General features: G+C 42.7%; 1 protein-coding gene across 3 annotated transcripts in view; it reads left to right on the top strand.

The window, feature by feature from the left end:
• LOC137415827 (uncharacterized) overlaps window positions 1-21,763 on the top strand; it is a 240,735-nt gene that overhangs the window by 142,049 nt on the left and 76,923 nt on the right. For all 3 annotated transcript variants that reach the window (XM_078768483.1, XM_068101345.2, XM_078768484.1), the window contains 5 exons: window positions 352-530; window positions 2,584-2,785; window positions 4,712-4,854; window positions 14,735-14,919; window positions 16,401-16,672. In XM_078768483.1, coding sequence (XP_078624609.1) covers window positions 352-530; window positions 2,584-2,785; window positions 4,712-4,854; window positions 14,735-14,919; window positions 16,401-16,672 — 981 coding nt within the window. The remainder of the gene's footprint in view (window positions 1-351; window positions 531-2,583; window positions 2,786-4,711; window positions 4,855-14,734; window positions 14,920-16,400; window positions 16,673-21,763) is intronic.

The following is a 21,763-nucleotide window of genomic DNA, read 5'->3' as shown; positions in this document are numbered from 1 at the left end:
AACACAATTTGGATGGAGGCAAGCCGCAAAATGAACAGGATTGAACATGGGGCCTAGGTTATTTGATTAATACAACGCAGAGTCAAACTATTGGAAACAGAGCCTTACCTGAAACACATACTAATGAAATAACTGAAGAAGTTCCTATGGTGTCCTCCGTGTTGCAATCTGGACTAGCTAGGGTGCGATCTTTGACCTTTGGAAGATGGGGATATTTACAGGGAATTATTTACAAGGCTTATTATTTTACAAAGTGAAGGTTCTAAAAACCGCAACAATATATATATATATATATACATTTTTCGCATTATTATGTCTTAATCCTCAATCTCTTCTTGTTAATGTATGCAGAATTGGGAGAACTACAGACAAATCTTTGTGTCCTGCATCCTGCACTTTTCCTTGGCCTTGATGCCACGGCACTGTCCCAGATGTGGTGCCTGCTTGAGCAGCTGCAGGTTCGGCACATCACACCTCGCGAAGTCATCGAACATCATGTCATCCCCGAATTCAGGAGCGGCGCTTGGAAGGTGAGCTTGCAGTTTCATTACCCTTCCGGTTGATGTGATTGCCGATGAAGACACGGAAAATGATATATCCTACAATTAAGATGCAAGAGGTCATGCCCATTATGACTATTTTGGAAACTGTAGAAGTGGAAATTTTCATGCTGAGTGACATGAAAATAAGGTTCAGAGATTTAAATTTGGCAGAGCAGGCATAAAACACATGACAATCTCAACGATGTTAACCATGTGAAGCCACAGTGAATGTTTACATCGGGAGAAATAACTTGCAGTGTAACCAGAACTTAAGAGAATTGGTCATCAAAACATACTTTATTAAAGCGTCTTTGGGCTTCTTAAAAAGCGCTATATAAAATAAATGTATTATTATTATTATTATTATTATTATTATAAACTAAGGTTTATGAACCTGGTGAAAATCATACAGAACCAATGAAGCACTGTATGGGACCATTAAAATATGGATTCCAAAATATGATGGGAAAGTGAAGCAGCAGATCAATAGTTAATTTAATGCAGAGATTAGTAAATTCATGGTCTCCAGCAGCATTGGTTATTAGTTCCCTACCGGTGTACACCGTAGGAGACTATAGGTTTGCACGCCGTCCCTCCACCTGTCAGTCCGTCACGCAAAGAACGGTTTTCCGGACTTTTTTTCTAAACTCTTAATGCTAATGATTTCAAACTTGGTACATGGTTTCCTCATGATAAGTTGCAGATCAAGTTCGAACTTCACGACGTTTCGATCATTTTTGACAAAGTTATGGCACTTTGAACTTTGGTAATTTCCCCAACAGTTTTCCAGACTATAATTTGGAGTGCGGTAAGTCAAAGTTGTTAATATTCCTTGTTTTAACTCCATTTTACATTCTGTTTCCACTTTTAGTGACAAGTAGGGGTCTGTGCAACCGTTCATGAACTTTATTTGGTGCAAATCGGATAATTTTTAGCCAAGTTACCTCAGACCGTGAGTTGGTAATTATATAATTCCCCAACAGTTTTCCGGACGACAGACTGCCGGTAGGGGACATGTATTGCAGCGCAATACTCAGAATGCTTGTTGTTATTCATTCCAATCTCCAGCCTCAGTATCGCTGTCTTCGCAAGTTGGAACGGTACTTTCATCCTTACCGACTTTCAAAATTTCCTTGGTGGTCGCACGGACAGAGGGTGCATCAAACCCTGCTTTAATCAAGCTTGCAGATTTCGGGGAACATTGAAGTCTGTTTTTGAAATTGGCTTCAAATAACGAAGCATATTTTACATTAGACAATAGGCTCCCAAATATTTTTGACCACAACCCAAAATTTGAAGACACATGCGCCCCACTTCCCAAATGGTACCTGTGCCTACCATAAAAATGGTACCGGTGTCTGAAAAAATGCTTTTGGTGTGAACCCACCCCTTGCCCCCCCCCCCCCTCCCTCACCCCTTGCCCCCCCCCCCCCCTCCCTCACCCCTTGCCTCTCAAAAACCGGGATTTGTGAGAAGTTGGCAAGCTGCCAACGCTTGAATATGGTATATATCTGCGCATAGTCACCCGCGATCCATCAAAAGGTCCTAGTCACCCAAGTACAGGTATCCCCTGTCTTGGGTTTGGCAACCCCTGTCTTAGACCCTACTTTATTGGCACGTATCCTTTAGACCTTTAGACTATCTTGAACCTTTTAAGTGCACACCATGCAAACATCTATTGTCTTCTTGCAAAACACAGACTACTTTTTTCAGGAAGTGATGCACAAACTTGACCCACCCAGTGCACTCTGCTGGTATAAAATGAAATGTGTTATTATGGTTATTATTTAGTTTGATGATAAACTTTTAAACGATTTTTGTTTGCCTGACCTCTTTTCTTTTCTTTTCTTTTGGGGTTTTTGTCTCCCTCATGTGACCTTTAATGTTTAATGTCACCTTTAATTGAGATCAAACGTAATAAAGGGTTGACGTCTAACGTGGGTGGAGGCATATCCATCGATGCATTCGCTTCAAATTACATTTTCTAGTTATTTTCTTCAAAAACATTTTTATTGCTTCTCTTTGATTGCTGTTCCTGTAGGAAAAACCAAAGGCTCTTGTCCAAACCTACCTGATGTACCTCGAGTCACAGTGGGAAAGCGACGAATCTGTCTGTGACTTAAAAGCGCTGCGTGGTATCCTGCCTGTCATGACAAACTGTGGCTTTCGCTGTCCATCAACTGAGAGTACCTACTTTACTACAAAATATCTCAATCACGTGGACCTTCCTCGTGATCTGCCAGGTTGGTGCCCAGATAGATTGCAACGTGATTTCATGTAAACTATGCTTGTGCGTTGTTTGGCCTTCTCATTCAGAATTGCTCCTGAAAGCTCAGGAATTGTTCTGAGAATCACCACATATCATCCAAGCTTTACATTTATACTTCCCTTGTTTGACTTTTTTCTTGTTGACTTTTTATCATTTTTATCAACCTTTTTTTTTTTTTTTTTTGTATGCAAGATCGAGGCTCGTGAAAGAGCTAACATTAATCACACAAAAAGTCAAACCGACACGTAAAACACAATATAAGGGGAGCGGTAGACAAGATGGGGAGAGAGGGGGAAGGACACAAACACAACATTTGAGAGCAGGGCCATCGAGAGAACTGTGGGAGTGAGAGGGCTTTGGGGGAGGTGGGAGAGGTATAAAATATATGGACACTGCAAGGACTTCCAGGAAAAAAACCACCTTTAGAGGCCATTTTTCCCCGCAAGGCGGGGGTTGGCCTTTTTCGGGCACCGTGGTTGTTGTTATTTTTTGGTCCCCTTTTTGAAGCAATGTTTTATGGCCGGATGCCCTTCCTGCCGCCAACCCTGTTTGTCGCCTTTTACGACAAACAGGGAATTACCAGTGAACTGGTACTCAATTAGCCGACCTCGGAAGGATGACAGGCTGAGTCAACCCCCCTGGCGTTAATTCAGCGATCGACCGGGATTCGAACCCAGGATCCTAGGATCCTAAGCCGTGTACCCTGACCGCTAAGCCAACGCCAGGCTCAAAGGACTTCCAGGAAAGAAGTTGGAATTTCAAAAAAGTGTGTCTGGGGTGAATTAGCAGGCGTAGAAAGGATCAAGGTTTTGGATGGGGGAAGATATGAGATGGTGGTGAACAGCTGTTTTGAAGACTTGACATCATAAATCCATTTTCTCCTGTTCATCGAGGCATTTAAGCATTTATAGTATTTACTTTTCACTGTGAAATGTTACGAAATAGTTTGCGCATGACAAGATCCAAGATTGATCAAAATCCAGAGTTCCACATATTGGAAGCTGCTTATCTATTTTTGAACGGTTTGGAGGATGGAGACCATACTTTGAAGGGGTGTGTGTGTGTGTGTGTGTGTGTGTGTGTGTGTGTGTGTGTGTGTGTGTGTGTGTGTGTGTGTATGTGTGTGTGTGTGTGTGTGTGTGTATGTATGTATGTATGTTTTAGAGGCCATTTTTGATGAGGCCATTTGGAGGCCATTTGAATCCATTTTTTAGAGGCCATTTGAATCCCCAACCTTGTTGTTATATATATATATATATATATATGTATGTATATATATATACATATATATATATATATATATATATATATATATATATATATATATATATATATATATATATATATATATATATATATATACAGACACACACACACACACACACACACACACACACCAGCCACAAAAAGAAACTGTGCATTGTTAAAACTCTGTCTGAATTGGAAAGGTTGTCTGAATTGTCTGAGTCAAGGCTCATTGTGTAAGAGCTAGAACACTGAACGGATCAGGATGCAATGGACCAGTAGAGAGAGAGAGAGAGAGAGAGAGAGAGAGAGAGAGAGAGAGAGAGAGAGAGAGAGAGAGAGAGAGAGAGAGAGAGAGGGGATTTACACATTGCAGGTATGAAGCAAAGTTTGGGGGTAGCAGGGATGAAAGACAAATTCGAGGGAGAGTCAGACAAATAATGGGTGAGGGGAGGAATGTACGGTAGGGAGGATGCTTGGGGTGGCAAGAGATGGATACATAAACAAACTCTTAGGAAGGAAAACTAGAAATTTGGAAGAAGGTCGGCTTGGGGGAGGGGGAGGTCCAAGTTAAGCATCCAAGTGAAATCTGCTTTGATTAAATGTGGGAATTGGACTTTCTTGTAAATGTATTTCACGTCGTGTGTAATTTCAGGTGCAGACTGGGCCTTAGTATATGATGGATACGCCAAAAGCCCAAAGGAGGTGAAGAATTGGCGAAGATTTTTGGAAATACTTGGAGTCCAGGATCTCCCGATTGTGCACAAAGTGCGCCTGAATTACACAAAGAGTGACTTGGTAAGAGGGTCCCTTTTCCTTAATATCATGGGCATTCTAATCCAATTTTCCTTCCTACCTTAGCAGTGGATCTCTTTGTGCAAGATGTATTTTATTTTTAGGTAATCCCCAACCTTGTTGCATGCTAAAATCGAAAAATAAGCACATATTCACTCAAAGCACCATGGCCTACAAGAGCTGTGTTTGGGCAGTTGCACTTGCATGGGACTCAGTGACACAGCCAACATTAAAAAATGCATGGCATAACTTATGGCCATTACCATGTTTGATTACACTGAGAATTTGAGGAAGGTTTGAGAGTGAGAATTTGAGAATTTGAATTTCTTAGAATTTGAATTGCACTAAAAAAAAAAAAAAACCCACCTTTAGAGGCCATTTTTCCCCGCAAAGCGGGGGTTGGCCTTTTTCGGGAACCGTGGTTGTTGTTGTTTTTCGGTCCCCTATTTGAAGCAATGTTTTACGGCCGGATGCCCTTCCTGACGCCAACCCTTTTTGCCGCCTTTAACGACAAACAGGGAATTACCAGTGAACTGGTACTCAAATTAGCCGACCTCGGAAGGATGACAAGCTGAGTCAACCCCCCTGGCGTTAATTCAGCGATCGACCGGGATTCGAACCCAGGATCCTAGGATCCTAAGCCGGCACCCTAGCCGCTAGCCCAACACCAGGGTTTGAATTGCACTGAGAGTTTGAATTTGAATTTGAAGGTTCTAAACTTTCAAGTGATAAGGTTGATACAGCAGAATTGATATGTTATGCAAAGGGTATGAACACTGAAGTGGCCAAGGACTTGCATGGAGATGACATCAGTGAGTGGATGTGGTCTGCCAGATGACGGATGGAGAGATTGTTGACATGATTATTAACCCCAGTGAAGAAACTAATGATGTTTATTGAAAAATAACCGAAACGAAAAATCACCGAACCATGAAGAAACTAATGATGACAGTCAAAGTGACATTGAAGGAAAAAAAAGCAGAAGATGACCATTGATCAAGGAATAAAACTTGGAGAACAGTATACAAACATCTTGCTGGAGATGAATTTTATATCTCAACAATTAACAATGAATATTTACTTTACCCAAGAGAAACTAATGAAGGAGAAACCATATATCATGAAACAAATGACTCTTCAGGAAATGTTTAAGAGGGGAAACAAAGCATTGCAAACAAATTATAATTGGTCGTTCGTTGTACCTCTTCATAAAGCCGATGTGTCCTCCCCTACCCCTCATTCCTTCCCACATCCCTTATTTGATCCACCACGGTAACCCGTGTTATGCCGTGACGCCGCCATATTGATTAACCCGGGTTGCCTCGTGAGATACGGCAATTCTCAAATCAGGGCCATTTAACAGTAACCCGTTCTCTCGTGAAGGCTAAAATGACCCGGGACATCCACACTGGGCATGCAGTTCTTCAATAAAGTTTGTTTAGATGTGATACCAAATTCAACAATCAAAATAAACCGGGAAAATAATGCCAATACTGGCCTGAGTGATCAATCAAATTTTAAACGTTGTATATTAAAAGTTGCAATAAGAGGTGAGAAGGATAGACCTAGTTCTGCTGTGTATTGCATGGAAACGTGCTTGTTCTTGCCAAAAAGTATGGGTACACAAAGGATTTTCCTATCACGCGAACCCGGGTTACACTCCCCCTAAAATAAATTAATTAATTATGTAAAATGGTCAAACATCACGGGGCAACCCGGGTCACTGTGTGGTGGATCATTTGTCCAACTCTCCCTCAGTTTTGTCCTTCAACTCTGTTGTTGGTGTTTCCCCCTCTCTCTACTCTTCCTTTTGTTCTATTGCATCCTTTTCCATTCAGTTTTATGGCTCTTCCACGAGCTTTGACTTCATAGACAAAAATAAACAAGAAGGAGCAATCAGAGATTGCAGACCCTTACCAGGACGTGTTTTTAGTGTTTTTTAAGGCTTTTGTGTTAAAACAAATATGGCGGCCGAACCATGTGACTGATGACGTCATCATCATTTTTTTTTCTTCTCGAATTTATCCCCAGATGACGCTCAAGAAATTTCATCCTGATCGGATGAAGTTTTGTACTTGGCAAATTATGACGTCATAATTGAGGCACCTATGACATCATCATTAACATGTTATTCCCCATGGAGAGTTCTTTACAATGAGCCATGTCTCAATTTTTTTTTGATGCAGTGCTTTCAGAGATATAGAGGTGCAAAGTTTTTCGTTTTTTTCCAAGATGGCACCTGTACCATGTGACCTAGGACGTCATAATTATCATTAAAAGTCACACAGGTGGAGTTGCACCTATGGTGAAAATTTCTTGTCAATCGGACCAATGGTTGCAGAGAAAATCATATTTATTCTGTGTGGACAAACAGACAGACAGATAAACAAACAAACAGACAAATTTTGGCCTTTCGAGGAAATAAGTCTCCTTTGGCGAGGGTAATAAAGTTTCAGATTCTAAAATCCGAAACATTCTATAATCTGACTACTATTCGGTCCCAAATAATTCGGATTTAAGAGTTTTCACTGTATTTCATGTTATTTCGTTGTTCCACCCTCTTCATAATCTCACTCGCCACCATATTGATTTTCAGCACATGCATTGAAGCAGGAAACACGTGAATGTGCATGTCAGTTTCCGACACTAAAAACTTTCCCTCAATAATTATTTTTATACCTGATCATCATCTCATGATGAAGCTGGTACGGTACATAAACCATGTACTTAGCAAACATGTTAAAGAGACATCGGTGGAGTTTTCCACGAGACTTCGGGATTCGAGACATGGGTTTCTAAACTCTCGGGTTTCTAGACCTGGGTTTCCAGTATCATAAGCCACAGGTCCAAATGAGGGAGGATACTAAATAACCAAATTGATGTATATTACAAATCTGACTCTGCCTTTGATATAAATAAAAATCCATGTTAGATTTTAACCATCTTCATGGTATAATCGCTCTGATGATTATTAGTGGTTAATATTGTTCTACAGCTTGGTGTTGGCTTAGCGGTTAGGGTGCCGGCTTGGGATCCTTGGATCCTGGGTTCGAATCCCGGTCGATCGCTGAATTAACGCCAGGGGGGTTGACTCAGCCTGTCATCCTTCTGAGGTCGGCAAATTGAGTACCAGCTTGCTGGGATGAATGATCATGGTGTGTACCCCGATTTAGAATAGGTACACCGTATCCCTCCGCATCGTAAGAGGCGACCAAGGGTTGGCATCAGGAAGGGCATCCAGCCATAAAAACATTGCCTCAAACAGGGAACCATGATTGTCATGGGGCCTGCAAGGCTAACCCCCACTCTAGTGGGGAAAATGGCCTTAAAACGATCATTCATTCATTCATTCATTGTTGCGGTTTTGAGTCTGTAAAGTGAGCCTAATAAAGGTTAAAGTTTGTCCCCCATAGTTAGTCGCACAAGCAACATGTAGCCTCGCGATAGTATAGTTATGTCTTAGTATTTGTAAGCTTAGTCCTTTTTGTCCCCCGTCGCACAGCGGAGCGAAAGGGGGACTATGGTTTTCCCCTCCGTCCGTGTGTCCGTCCGTCCGTGCGTGCGGGCATGCGTGTTTGCGTGCGTGCGTGCGTAAGCGAAGGACCGCATTCGAATTTGGTGTGTGGGTGCAACCCACGTCAAAATCCAAGATGGTCGCCGCCATGTATGTCTGAACCTTGTGAGATGAATATCTTAGAAAAATAAGCGAAGTACGAACTTCTAATTTGGTATGTGGGTGTATCTCGGCATAAGGAAGAACGCTATTGAAAATTGGGTCGCCACGTCAAACTCCAAGATGGCCGCCACCATATATATGTCTGAACCTTGTGAGCGAAATATCTTGAAAAATAAGCGAAGTACCAACTTCTAATCTGGTGTGTGGGTGTATCTAGGCACAAGCAAGAAGGCTCTTTAAAATTGGGTCGCCCAGTCAAAATCCAATATGGCCGCCGCCATGTATGTCTGAACCTTGTGAGATGAATATCTTGAAAAATAAGCGAAGTACCAACTTCTAATTTGGTGTGTGGGTGTATCTCGGCATAAGGAAGAAGGCTATTGTAAATTCGGTCGCCACGTCAAAATCCAAGATGGCCACCACCATATATATGTCTGAACTTTATGAGTGAAATATCTTGAAAAATAAGCAAAGTACCAACTTCTAATCTGGTGTTTGGGTGTATCTAGGCACAAGGAAGAAGGCTATTGAAAATTGGGTTGCCACGTCAAAATCCAAGATGGCCACCCCCATGTATGTCTGAACCTTGTGAGTGGAATATCTTGAAAAATAAGCGAAGTACCAACTTCTAATCTGGTGTGTGGGTGTATCTAGGCATATGGAAGAACGCCATTGAAAATTGGGTCGCCACGTCAAAATCCAAGATGGCCGCCTCCATGTATGTCTGAACCTTGTGAGCGAAATATCATATCATAGCATGTTTTCTGCGTCTTCCACTTTGTCAACTCACATCACTTCACCGACGGGGGACCTAGGCATAACACTTGTCCTATGTTAGTTCTGCGTTGAGTAGGAGCCAGGAGAATAGGCCCTACTTCTACCGATCATTCTACATCCATAGGCTCGATCCATTTTGCTAAGCATTGGTTGATTATTGGGCGAGTTAACACGAGGCAGGCCTAGGAAGGTCGGGGCGGAGTCGAGGGTGGAGCGGCGGAAGCGCTGACGGTAAGCACGAGCCGCCAATCAGAGCTCGGAGGTGGTGACGGCGGCGTGGCGTCAGAGGGCGTGGTGAGAAGGTTTGAGTGAGTTCCAGAAGGTTCGGGGGGCGTAGCTATAAAACCGCTGCGCAAAAGCCCTCGAGAAGGCTTGCGGCAAACGAAGGACTGAAGCAAAGGACTTGCATCGGAGGACTTGCTGCAAGAGAGAAAGATAAAGGACTGAAGCGAGGGACTTGCTGTGAGAGAGAAAGATAAAGGACTAGCGCGGGAAAGCCGAGAGAAGAGGACTCGCGGCAGTTGATGAACTTGATTAACTTCACGCACTTGCACGAGAGCGATACAGATACGTGGCCGCAGCCAGACGCGCTTGAACTGAATACCACGCATTTCAGACGCGCGAGTGATCAAGGCTGAGTAACCGCCAGCCTTGCTAAAGTCCACCCTCTACCGTTCTGCCCCATCATCTGCTTTGTTCGGGAGACGCGCTACGAGTCCTTGCCTTCGCCTGCCACCATCTTCGCGGGATGTGCCGGGGCCGTGGAGAGCCGGACGGGGGCCATCTCTCGATGCATTGGGGAACACCTGCCCTTCTGCAACTCCCTGTGTGAGTGTGAGACGGGCCCGTTGTCCAAGGGATAAGTTAAGACTGCTTAAGGTTGCTCTGTGTCGCTTCGTCCTTGAACTTGTATTTATACATGTGGGAATAATTAAACCCTTTTGTTCTTCCTTTCTTCCTGATTCGACCGTTTCTGTGGTTTCTTCGATTGGCTAAGCATGGTAGGGGTAGAACCGCTCTTATCGGGTTCCAACACCTAAGTAACTCCGTGGACCACGTGTACGCAATCCGCTTTGGGTACTCAAACCACACATGGTTTGTGCGAGGCTTGTTTCCTCGCTCCCAGGGCAGCGCGGGGAATTAGGTACGAGCAAGGAGTGGTCCCGAAACCCTACTCCGCGTGTGTCCGAGAGGGACGTCTCAAGTCTCGGTTCCGCCAGGCCCAGCAAAGACAAGGGGATTAATCCCCCCTTGATAAGGGGATTAGGGGCGGCGTAGAGAACCGCAACAATATATTGCATGGCGTGAGTTGCCCACCATCTCACGTTGGCGATGGTTTTATACCATGGTTGATCACCTAACTGTCTATCTCCTATCCTGTGTTCACTATTACCCGAGACTTTGTAAACCCCACGATTTCTAATTCCACCTTTCAAAAAGAGTATTTGTAAACGTATTGTCGTGTTCAAACTGCCCGATAACACGGACCACTGAACAGATGGACCGAACTGCTTTTACTCCCTTGGACATGTCAATTAGTGGCAGCCCTGTGCATGAAGGGGAATGTGAGGGGAAACATGGGGAGAGGGGTTTTAAATTCGAGGTTAAATCTCCAAGCACTTTACAAAGAGAAAAGGTGAAGAAAATACAATTAAGAAAAAGCGACTGTACAAATCTATATGATTTTAAGAGAGATTTCGAGGTTGTGCAGATTTTAAAAGGTAACGAGCTCCACAGTTGAGAAACTGGCAGAATATTCCCTCTGATTGATCGTTGTTTCCTTGCAGGGTTGTAAGATATGATTCAGTCAGCTATATAGGCAGGGACTCATTTATGTTTGATTTTAAAGTTATCAGCAAACCTATCTGTTGGAGTAATGGAAGCTAGTGAATTGCTTTAAGAGTCTACCCTCTGAGGCTTGAAGCCATATTCTGAATGAGTTGTAGGAGCTTCAGCGAAGAAGCGGCAAGCCTGCATGCTAACAGTGAGTTGCTGTAATGTAAACGCGGTCACTGACGTCACTAAGGGGGTGCGGACCGCACCGGGTGACACTATCAGAGAGGGTGACACCAAATTTTTGCAGTGTTTCAGCAGAAATTTATTAATTTTTATTAAAAATATCCCTGTAGTTAGTTATAACAACAAAAACATTTTCCATAAGCCCAGCTGACATGTATCAATATACCTACAAGGCTAAAACTCTATGCTAATTTACTTTTTGAACCTTCTAATGTGCTCCGGTCAGAGCGGTCATTATTACCCAATTACAATGACGCTTCGAATCACGTGGGTTCGTCTGCAAGCGCTACAAGCACGTGCTGTTTTTGTTGCCGCTGGTGTTTTTATAGTCGCTGCTTTTGTCAAATTTTCTTGTGTTTTAGCTACAATATTGTGGTAATTAGTATTTGTGAACCTATATCAATAACTTTTTTGAGAATGAAGTAGTAATTAAAGGAAAAGAAGGAGAAAATAAAAAAGGCTCCCGCTCAGTTACTAATAATGTTGTAACTAATAATGTTGCAATTCAATGTAGAAAGATTTTACAAAACAATTTTGTTGTTAGTATTCATATAATCTAAGAAATATTACTGTAATGACTGCCAACCAGATGAGTTTTCATAACCAAGCAAACCTTTCATTTCGGTTTTGCCATGCGAAAGGTTATGGCGGTTTAGCAGCTGTGGGAATGAGGTTTTAACGGTGGTTCACACCTTGGTTTTCTTAACAGCACTTTACATATTGATTTTTGTGACGTACACCGGCAACATTAGGCCCCATAACTATTTCCATCTTTTAATTAGTGAAGTCTTTACAAGGTGATGCCAAATGGTGAGAAAATTCTGCAGTCATGGATGGTTTACTCACTCGTCAGCGAGAATTTATACTGTTTTTGCTGCCGACTGTTTGCCGTTAGTGCGACAAATACGACATCCAAATTTGTGACTGGGTTTCAGAAGTGGTGGAAACTGAGCCCGAAAGTACATAACCATGAGACATCTGAAGAGCACCTACATTGCCTTGAAAAGTGGAAAACATTGGCAGCAGGACTGAGGCTGCACAAAACCATTGACGCTGAAAATATTGCTTTGGTGGAAATGGAGAAGAAAAAGTGGAGGGACATCTTGCACAGATTGCTTGATATCACATTGTTTCTTGCCAAGCAGAATCTGGCATTCCGTGGCCACAAGGAAGATGAATCTTCATTGAATAAAGGGAACTTTCTTGAGATGGTTGAGATGCTTTCAAAATATGATCCAGTGCTGAAAGAGCACCTAATGAGATTAAAGCGCAGCACATGTAAACTTAAAGTATCAGTCTCTTATCTTGCACCAAAAACTCAGAATGAGTTTATAAGTGCCCTGGCAAATCATGTGAAGGAGAAGCTTGTCATGGACATAAAGTCTGCGAAGTACTTTGGGATCATGTTCGACAGCACACCTGACATATCACATACTGACCAGATGTCCGAAGTGATCAGATATGTAAAAATCAACAATAGGAAAGTTGAAGTGAAAGAAGTATTTCTGGGATTTTTTCCTTTAAAGGGGAAAAACCTGCTGACCTCAGTTCTGACATTCTTAAAAAACTGGAAAGTAATGGACTGGATATAATGATGTACCGCGCTCAAGGTTACGATAATGCTGCCACTGTGGCTGGAATCCATGGAGGTGTACAAGCCTTTCTCAAGGGAAAGAACAAGAAAGCTATTTTTAATGGATGTGTGGACCATTCGCTTAACTTGTGCGGTCAGCACTCTTTTGCTGAAAATGCATGATTGCATGATGCAGTTAAGCCAGTTAAAGAAAAGTTTGATAAGTTTGTGGCTGCAATTGAAGCTCTTTGTGATCCACATGAAAATTTGGACACAAGAGGAGCAGCACAAGGTCTTTTCCCCGCTGTCTGTGATTTCACTTTTCTGTGCTACCTGTACTTCTGGTGTGATGTACTTCAGGAAGTTAATCTTACACAGCAGTACCTGCAGACTAAGGGCTTAACTCTCGACAAGGTGGTGACAAAGCTAGAGGCGCTAAGACTTTTTCTGCACGAGGAGCGCAGTTACCTAGTGGAGCATGCAATTGAACAGTCGCTTTTAAAATCAGACGAATATGGAATTGCAGTAGAGAGAAGAGCCAGGTTCGAGAAAAGGATGGCAGGGGAGCAGGCAAGCGATGCTGGACGCACTCTGCAAGAAGAAAACAAGAGGGCAATGCTTGAGTGCATTGATCGCTTTCATTCTGAACTCCAGATCAGATCAAGAGCCATCAAGGAAGTAGCAGCCATGTTTGAGGCTGTTCAAGTGAAGAGTCTCATATCTGCCACTGAAGAAGAGTTAAAGGTGTCCATTCCAAAATTGACCACTTTCTATGATGAGGTGTCCGAGAGTGAGCTTTTAATAGAAATACCAAGGCTGAGAAGGCACCTGAAAGCAGCAGTGATTGATCTGGAAGAAGCCAAAGATTGGGCAACATTAGACGTTTTGACATTCATAGCTGAATGGGACTTTGTAGAATCTCTCCCAACCCTTTCACTAAGCCTAAAATTATTTCTGACGATCTGTGTCTGTGGCTTCATGTGAGAGGAGCTTTTCAAAGCTGAAACTTATAAAGAACTATTTGCGATCTACCATGGGACAGTCAAGGTTTTCCGATCTTGCGATATTATCAATTGAAAGTGAGTTGGCGAAAGGCATTGATTTCGATGAAGTGATTCACAAGTTTGCAGCTTTGAAGGCCAGGAAAGGAAAGTTCTGAATTAGTCGAGATGTTCACTAAGTGCTGAAATGCTTGTGTATTTGTTCCTGTTTATTTTTATGGTATTATTTCATTTATGAGTATATTTCCATATGCATTTGTCTACAAGTTCTACATTATTTGGGCCGTTATTGATTATGCAAACCTAATCCATTAATGTATCTCATGTAACAATAAAGTTTAACGTTAAAATCAACATCATTTTGATGTAGTTCTTAAACGTTTTTACTTCGAATTCTATTGTTTTCTAACCGAATTTTCACTTTAACCACATGAAACTATGTAAATGTAAATACATTTAGGCTGTGCATATGATATTGTAATTTAAAGGTGTAATTTTAATTTTGCTAGTTGTTTATGTCACTACTATTGCAATTACATTCAGTGATATACAGGAATTACGATTTACGAGTAACATTAGTACAAAAAACATTACTAAGGATTCTGTATGGTCTGGTACAGGAGGAGGTCCATTGGGGCGGGGGGGAGGGGTGGGTGTGACACCATGAGTAACCGCACTGGGTGACACCAACCCCAGTGACGCCACTGAACGTGGTTACGAGCATGTGCACCAGAGTTTGAGTTGTGCTTTAATTAGGGCAGTCTTCATTTCAGTCTTCAGTTTTGTATAATTTGTCAGATTGATTACTGAATGTGTTGTGGGGTTTTTTTTCTGCAGGAAGGAACTCCCTGGTCGGCTATTTGCAAGACCTTTCCAGATACTGCTGATGGATCTTACGTTGTTGAGGACCATGTGTGCTGTGAGGTGTTTTCCCTGATCACTAATGATGAGCTAAGTATGGATCAGAAGTGGAAACAGCGAACAAACCTGTTGCTCCACTTGAACAACAACTGGGATAAAGGGTAAGTTCGGCAGTCATTTTGTGACATCACATACAATGAGAAGGAATCTATCATGTTGAGTTGTTAACATTGCATATTGATTGATGGTGACGAGTGAAGTACACAACAGCAACAACATGCATTTTAAGGCCATTTTCCCTGCTAGAGCGGGGGTTAGCCTTGCGGTCCCCATGACAATGTTCTCCATTTTGCCCTATTTTCTGCATCTCTCCTTGTTAACCCCCTTGCCTGCATTTCTTCTTCCACCGTCTTTAGCCAAGTCTTTCTCGGTCTTCCCCGTCCTCTACTTCCTTCTGCATTCATTTCCATCATTCTTCTCAACCAGTCACTTTCATCCTTCCTCAACACATGACCAAACCATCTCAACCTGTTCCTCTTCACAGCATCAATCACAGGCTCTATTCCCATCATCTTTCGCAATTCATCATTTGTCTTCCTCTCTCTCAACGATACTCCGCACATCCATCGAACCATTCGCATTTCCACCCTTTCCAACCTTCGTTGCTGCTCTACGTTCATTACCCATGTCTCGCTCCCATAAATCATAACACTTCTCACACATGCAGCATACACCTTTCCCTTCAGCTTCAACGACACTCCCCTCCTCATCAGCACGCCACTCAGTTCCCGAAACCTCTTCCATGCACATCTCACTCTAGCAACCGTTGCCGAGTCTGATCCACCTTCTCCATTCAGCATGTCTCCGAGGTAGCAAAATGTTTTCACACCTTCCAGCTTCACGCCATCTCCAAGATCCAACTCAACATTTCCTCCATCTGCAGCTCCCTCTGTGCACACCTTACTTTTGAATGTAGCTGCCACACTGGTTATTGACCCTCTCAGACCACTACATTTTTGATGAACTCAATCAGCGCACATTGTACATTGAATGGAGTTCACTCCGACACCCTTCCTGCACACAGCACAGGCCACTTCCCAGTTCTTTCCACCTCACCACATGCTTTACCACTTGCCATCACCTTCGGCTTTCCGATATTCACCTTCAGACCTTTTGTCTCCATACATTCCTTCCACTTGTTCATCTTTTCCTTCAGTCCATCCATACTTTCCGCAATCAACACCAGATCATCTGCATACAACAACTCCCACGGTAAACCCTCCTTTACGTTCTGAGCCAGCACCTCCATCACAGCTACAAATAGTAGTAGACTTAGTACCGACCCCTGATGCACTCCCACCTTCACCTCAAACTCACCACTGTTCCCGTCCTTCGTCCTTACAGCTGTGTGCGCTCTTTTGTACATTGCCATCACTACTCTGATCAACCATTCCTCCACTCCTAACTTCCTCAATGCCCATGTCAATACTTTGCGTGGAACCCTAGCGTGGAACCTTTGCGTGACGAGTGAAGTATACTTGCCAAATAATATTGACAAGCCTTCCATGAGCTTATCTTATTCATCGTGTTGTTGCTGATCTTTCTTACCAATGGCTTTATATTTCCTCCTTGTCGGTTTCAGAATGAGGTACTCGCAGTACAGGGTTGCACAGGTGTTGGACACGTATGGACAGAAACTGAAAGAGGTACAATCGTCCTTTTTCCTGCACCTGGCCTCCTTGCCTTGGGTTCCTGCAGCGACACCGGACACAGATCGACCGGGACACTTGACCAAGGATTTTTGCGCTGCTCATAATCTCTACATGGACTTGCTGGAGCTGAGTGAACTTCTTGATTGCCATGTATCCTACGTGGCAATACCACTTCCTGCGAGTGATCTGCATCATGCTCTAGGTGGGACATTGTTAACCACGTGTTTATCTGTATCGTTCAATTCAAGTATTTTGAATCGGTTCCATTTTTCACACAAACTGCTGTTCAAGTTGTTCGCCGAGGAATCATTGTATTGTATCATCTTGTTTGTTTTGTTTATTTTTATGCCTCCGCCGACAAAGTCGCTGGAGGCATTATGTTTTTAGGTTGTCCGTCCATCCGTGATAGCTTTTTGGTACCGCCATAACTTGAGAACCGTTGAAGGGATCTAAGTCAAACTTGGTACAGGTATGTATAATGATGGAAAAATGAACTGGTTCGATTTTGGGGTCAAAAAGTCAGAGGTCATGTTAAGCAAAAATCATGTTGCCGTGCCAACTCATGTGAACCAGTGATGGGATTTGGAATAAACTTGGTATAAGTATATATAATGCAAAGATGAACCGATTATATTTTGGAGGCAAGAGGTCAAAGATCAGATGTCATGTTAAGTATAATTTATGTTGCCACACCAACTTGTGAACAAGCGATGGGATTTTGAGCAAATTTCGTATTAGAATATATGATGCAAAGATGAACTCATTGGATTATGGCATCAATAGGTTAAAGGTCAGAGCTCACATCAGGTAAAAATGTGATAACTTGAGAACAGCTGAAGGGATTGAAATCAAACCTGGTGCAGGTATGTATAATGATGTGAACATAAACTGATTACATTTTGGGGTCAAGAGGTTAAAGATCAGGGGTCCCATAAAGTAAAATTTCAGTTATTGTTCTAACTTGTGAACCGTTGATGGGATTTTGACCAAACTTGGTATAAATATATATTATGATGCAGCAATCAACTTATTGTATTTTGGCATCAAAGGTGAGGAGTGAGGTGATTTTGTAATTTTGATGAGGCCATGTCAGGTAAAAATGTGATACTTGAGAACAGCTGAATGGATTTAGACTTGAACTTGCTGCAAGTATGTATAATGATGTTATACAGTGCATTCAGAAGGTATTCAGACCCCTTCACTTTTTTCACATTTTGTTATGTTGCAGCCTTATGCTGAAATCGTTTAAATTCATTTTTTCCCTCATCGATCTACACTCAATACCCGATACCATACTCAATACCTCAATACCCAGAGTGGCCAGACGGAAGCCAAACAGTTCAATCTTGGTTTCATCAGACCACAGAATCTTGTTTCTCACAGTCTGAGTCCTTTAGGTGCTTTCTTGCAAACTCAAAGCGGGCTTTCATGTGTCTTTCACTGAGGAGAGGCTTCCGTCTGGCCACTCTGCCATAAAGCCCAGATCGGTGGAGTGTTGCAGTGATGGTTGTCCTTCTGGAAGTTTCTCCCATCTCCACACAGGATCTCTGGAGCTCAGCCAGAGTGACCATCGGGTTCTTGCTCACCTCTCTTACCAAGGCCCTTCTCCCCTGATTGCTCAGTTTGGCTGGGCGGCCAAACAGGAACCTTCAATGCAGTCCTGGTTGTTCCAAACTTCTTCCATTTAAGAATTATGGAGGCCACTGTGCTCTTGGGAACCTTCAATGCAGCAAAAAATTTTTTGTAGACTTCCCCAGATCTGTGCCTCGACACAATCCTGTCTTTGAGCTCTGCAGGCAGTTCCTTTGACCTCATGGCTTGGTTTTTGCTCTGATATGCATTGTCCGCTGTGAGACCTTATATAGGCAGGTGTGTGCCTTTCCAAATCATGTCCCATCAATTGAATTTACCACAGGTGGACACCAATCAAGGTGTAGAAACATCTCAAAGATGATCAAGAGAAATGGGAGGCACCTGAGCTAAATTTCAAGTGTCATAGCAAAGGGTATGAATACTTATGTCAATGTGATATTTCAGTTTTTTCTTTTTAATAAATTTGCAAAACTTTCTAAAATCCTGTTTTCTCTTTGTCATTATGGGGTATTGAGTGTACATTGATGAGGGAAAATATGAATTTAAATGATTTCAGCATAAGGCTGCAACATAACAAAATGTGAAAAAAGTGAAGGGGTATGAATACTTTCTGAATGCACTGTAATGTGGGCAGAGGCATGTCGGTCGACGTCGTGACGAGTGTTGTTCTCGTTATTTTTTTATTGCTATATTTCCCCACTGTCTCTATTGGCTCTCTTAGCTAATCTTTGGTATATATTTCAGCAAAACTATCCACTTTATCAGGCCTTTAGATTAATCAAGCCCTTAACGAATCACATGGCATATCACCCTGTGTCAGAAAAGTACAATTTTCAATTTTTTGTTCACAGAACTAGTTTTTCGAATTCTAAAGTATAAGCTTTTGCAAAGTAAGCCTTAAGAAAGATATCGATGGACGATTTCACAAATATGTATCGGTTCATTCGGGTACATGCTCGCAAATGTCTGTCCTCAAATGTTTGTTGATTAATAGCTCGGGTTCGTCTGAACAATGTTTGACCACATGTTCACTTGCACAGGACAGAGAAATCTTGCAGAATAAATATTTGTTGAAATGTTCGCACGTATAAAATACAAAAGTTTACGCAAATATCCAGACTCGTTGGTGTAATGGTTAGAGTCCGCTCTACAGGGTGAATCAAAAGTAGCGCCCGCGCCCGATTTCTGTTTTTTCGGCTGTCAGATTCTTTCTGGGATGTCATGGTGTTAATAATTGTCTTGCAGATTATTAATTTTCTTAATTTATTTATTTTTGTTTTTGTTTTGCAGGTTATTGCTGAGAGTTTGGAAAGTTATTGAAGTTGCACCAAATGTAATGAACAACCAACGATGGCAGCACGCCGTTTGGCACAGGAATTCGATATTAACCCACCCCAGGGAAGAAACATATGATTGATTGTCGAGAAATTTGAAGCAACAGGGTCGGTAGCCACTGCAATGAAGTCCGGTTGTCCGAAAACGGCAACGAATGTAGCTAAGGCTGAAGAAGCCATCAGGAGACTGGAACAAAGTCTGCAAAAGTCCACTCGCCGTTTATCTGCAGAGTTGGAAGTGAGCCAATCAAGTGTTATTTATCCATATCCTTCACCAGAAAAACTGGAAACCTTACATTCCACGCTTACTGCATGCCCTTCATGATGGAGATGACGACCGGCATCTTCAATTTTGCGAAGAGGTCTTTGCTAAACTTGACGAAGAGGACACGATGCTAGACAACATCTGGTGGTCAGATGAGGCATGTTTTAAGCTTAACGGCACAATTAACAGACACAATTGTGTCTACTGGGCTGCGGAGAACCCAAGAGTGACAGTTGAGAAGGAGGTAAATTTACCTGGCATGACAGTTTGGGCAGCCATATCTCCATTAGGGATAATTGGACCCTTTTTCTTTGAGGGATCAGTCACTGCAGAAATTTACCTGGATATGCTGCAAACCTTCTTTTGGCCCAGGGTACAATATCAGGACTGTTATTTCCAGCAAGATGGAGCTCCACCTCATTATGGACGTCATGTTCATCAGTGGCTTGATGAAAACTTTCCCGGAAAGTGGATCGGCCGCCGCGGTCCGATCGAGTGGCCGGCACGCTCCCCAGACCTTACACCTCCAGATTTCTTTCTTTGGGGGCTCATGAAAGACCTTGTTTATCGTGAAAAGCCTCGTACCATTCAGGAATTGAAGGCTCAAATCACTGCAAAGTTTGAGGAAATTGATATCGAACTCTGCAAGCGCGTGTGCCATTCTGTGCCTGCTCGGCTGCAATTGTGCATCGATCACGAGGGAGGGCACTTTGAAAATTGCAAGTAAAACAGCTTGGTACACTTCCGTAATAATTTTCCCACGAATAAATGGTTAGATAAATATGTCATTCCTTTATTTCTACCTTCTTGTACACTGGAATACAAATGGCAAACAAACAATCAACTGACAGAAATATATATATATATATATATATATATATATATATATATATATATATATATATATATATATATATATATATATATATATATATATATGTTCAAAACACACCTGGTCACAAGTGTGCCGCACTGACCGGGTCCTCAGTCGAGGTCCTCGGCATCATCCCGTTTCGGCCCTTCAACCTCGATACGGTCAGCTAAGGTGGGCCAGCTGGGGCACGTACACATCCACATGCAGCAACTGCATCTGGATGCGTACATACCTCCACCCCCAGCCAGTGCGAACAACAACAACAACAACAACACCTCCACATCCAGAATCCACAGCACCAAACAAACATGGTGGAACACTCAAACACCCACCTTTATACCCTTCACCACTCACCAACAAAACACACCAGATCATTCACACACACACATACACACCCATACACACACATACATACAGAACACCAACCAAACAACCACCTACACTTACATCATACACCACTCAACACACAAAAACACACACTCATGCAAAAATTAATTCATGCAAAAACACACACCCTCACCCACTCACTCATATACACAAAGTAAGAAGTAATAATGGTATCAACAAAAAAAAACAAAAAAAAAACACACACACACAACCAACCTACACCGTTCGACGTGTCTCCATAAACTTCCTCCATATCCAAAATGAGCCTTTCAAGGCAACCTGGGCCACCTTGTCACACATCCTCCTTCTTTCTGTCCCACACACTCCGAACCTAGCAAGAAATGCAGAAAAGGAATTGCCAATATACCCTCTACACCCCACCTCAAATGGCTGACACGAAACGCGCCAACCCTTCTCCCGGCACTCTGCCTCCAGCTCACTGTACTTTCCTCTCTTCCTCTCGTGCACCTCCTCCATGTTCTCTTCCCAAGGTACCGACAACTCCCCTAAGATGACCTGTCTTGTTGCACTTGACCAAATGACAATGTCAGGCCGCAACCTTGTCACACAGATCTCCTCTGGGAATACCAATTGTGGCTTTAGGTCTGCCACCACCTGCCAATCACAAGCATCTGACAGCCCTCTTGCTTTCCACCTCCTCCTCCTCTTTCCACCTCTTTCCACTTGGCCCTCTTTGACAAACCACACCTCTCCCCCATCAGTCTCCTTCTCCACTCTTCTCTCTCTCGATCTCAGCACCTCTTGTTGCACCATCTGCACCACCACCGCCAGCACCTGATCATGTCACCACCTGTATCTTCCTGCTGCCAATGCTACTGA

Source organism: Myxine glutinosa, chromosome 14, assembly GCF_964187855.1.
Source record: "Myxine glutinosa chromosome 14, kmMyxGlut1.1, whole genome shotgun sequence".
NCBI classification, from domain to species: Eukaryota; Metazoa; Chordata; class Myxini; order Myxiniformes; family Myxinidae; genus Myxine; species Myxine glutinosa.
The sequence above is the reverse complement of the archived record's forward strand: the minus strand, read 5'-3'. Positions and strand labels throughout refer to the sequence as shown.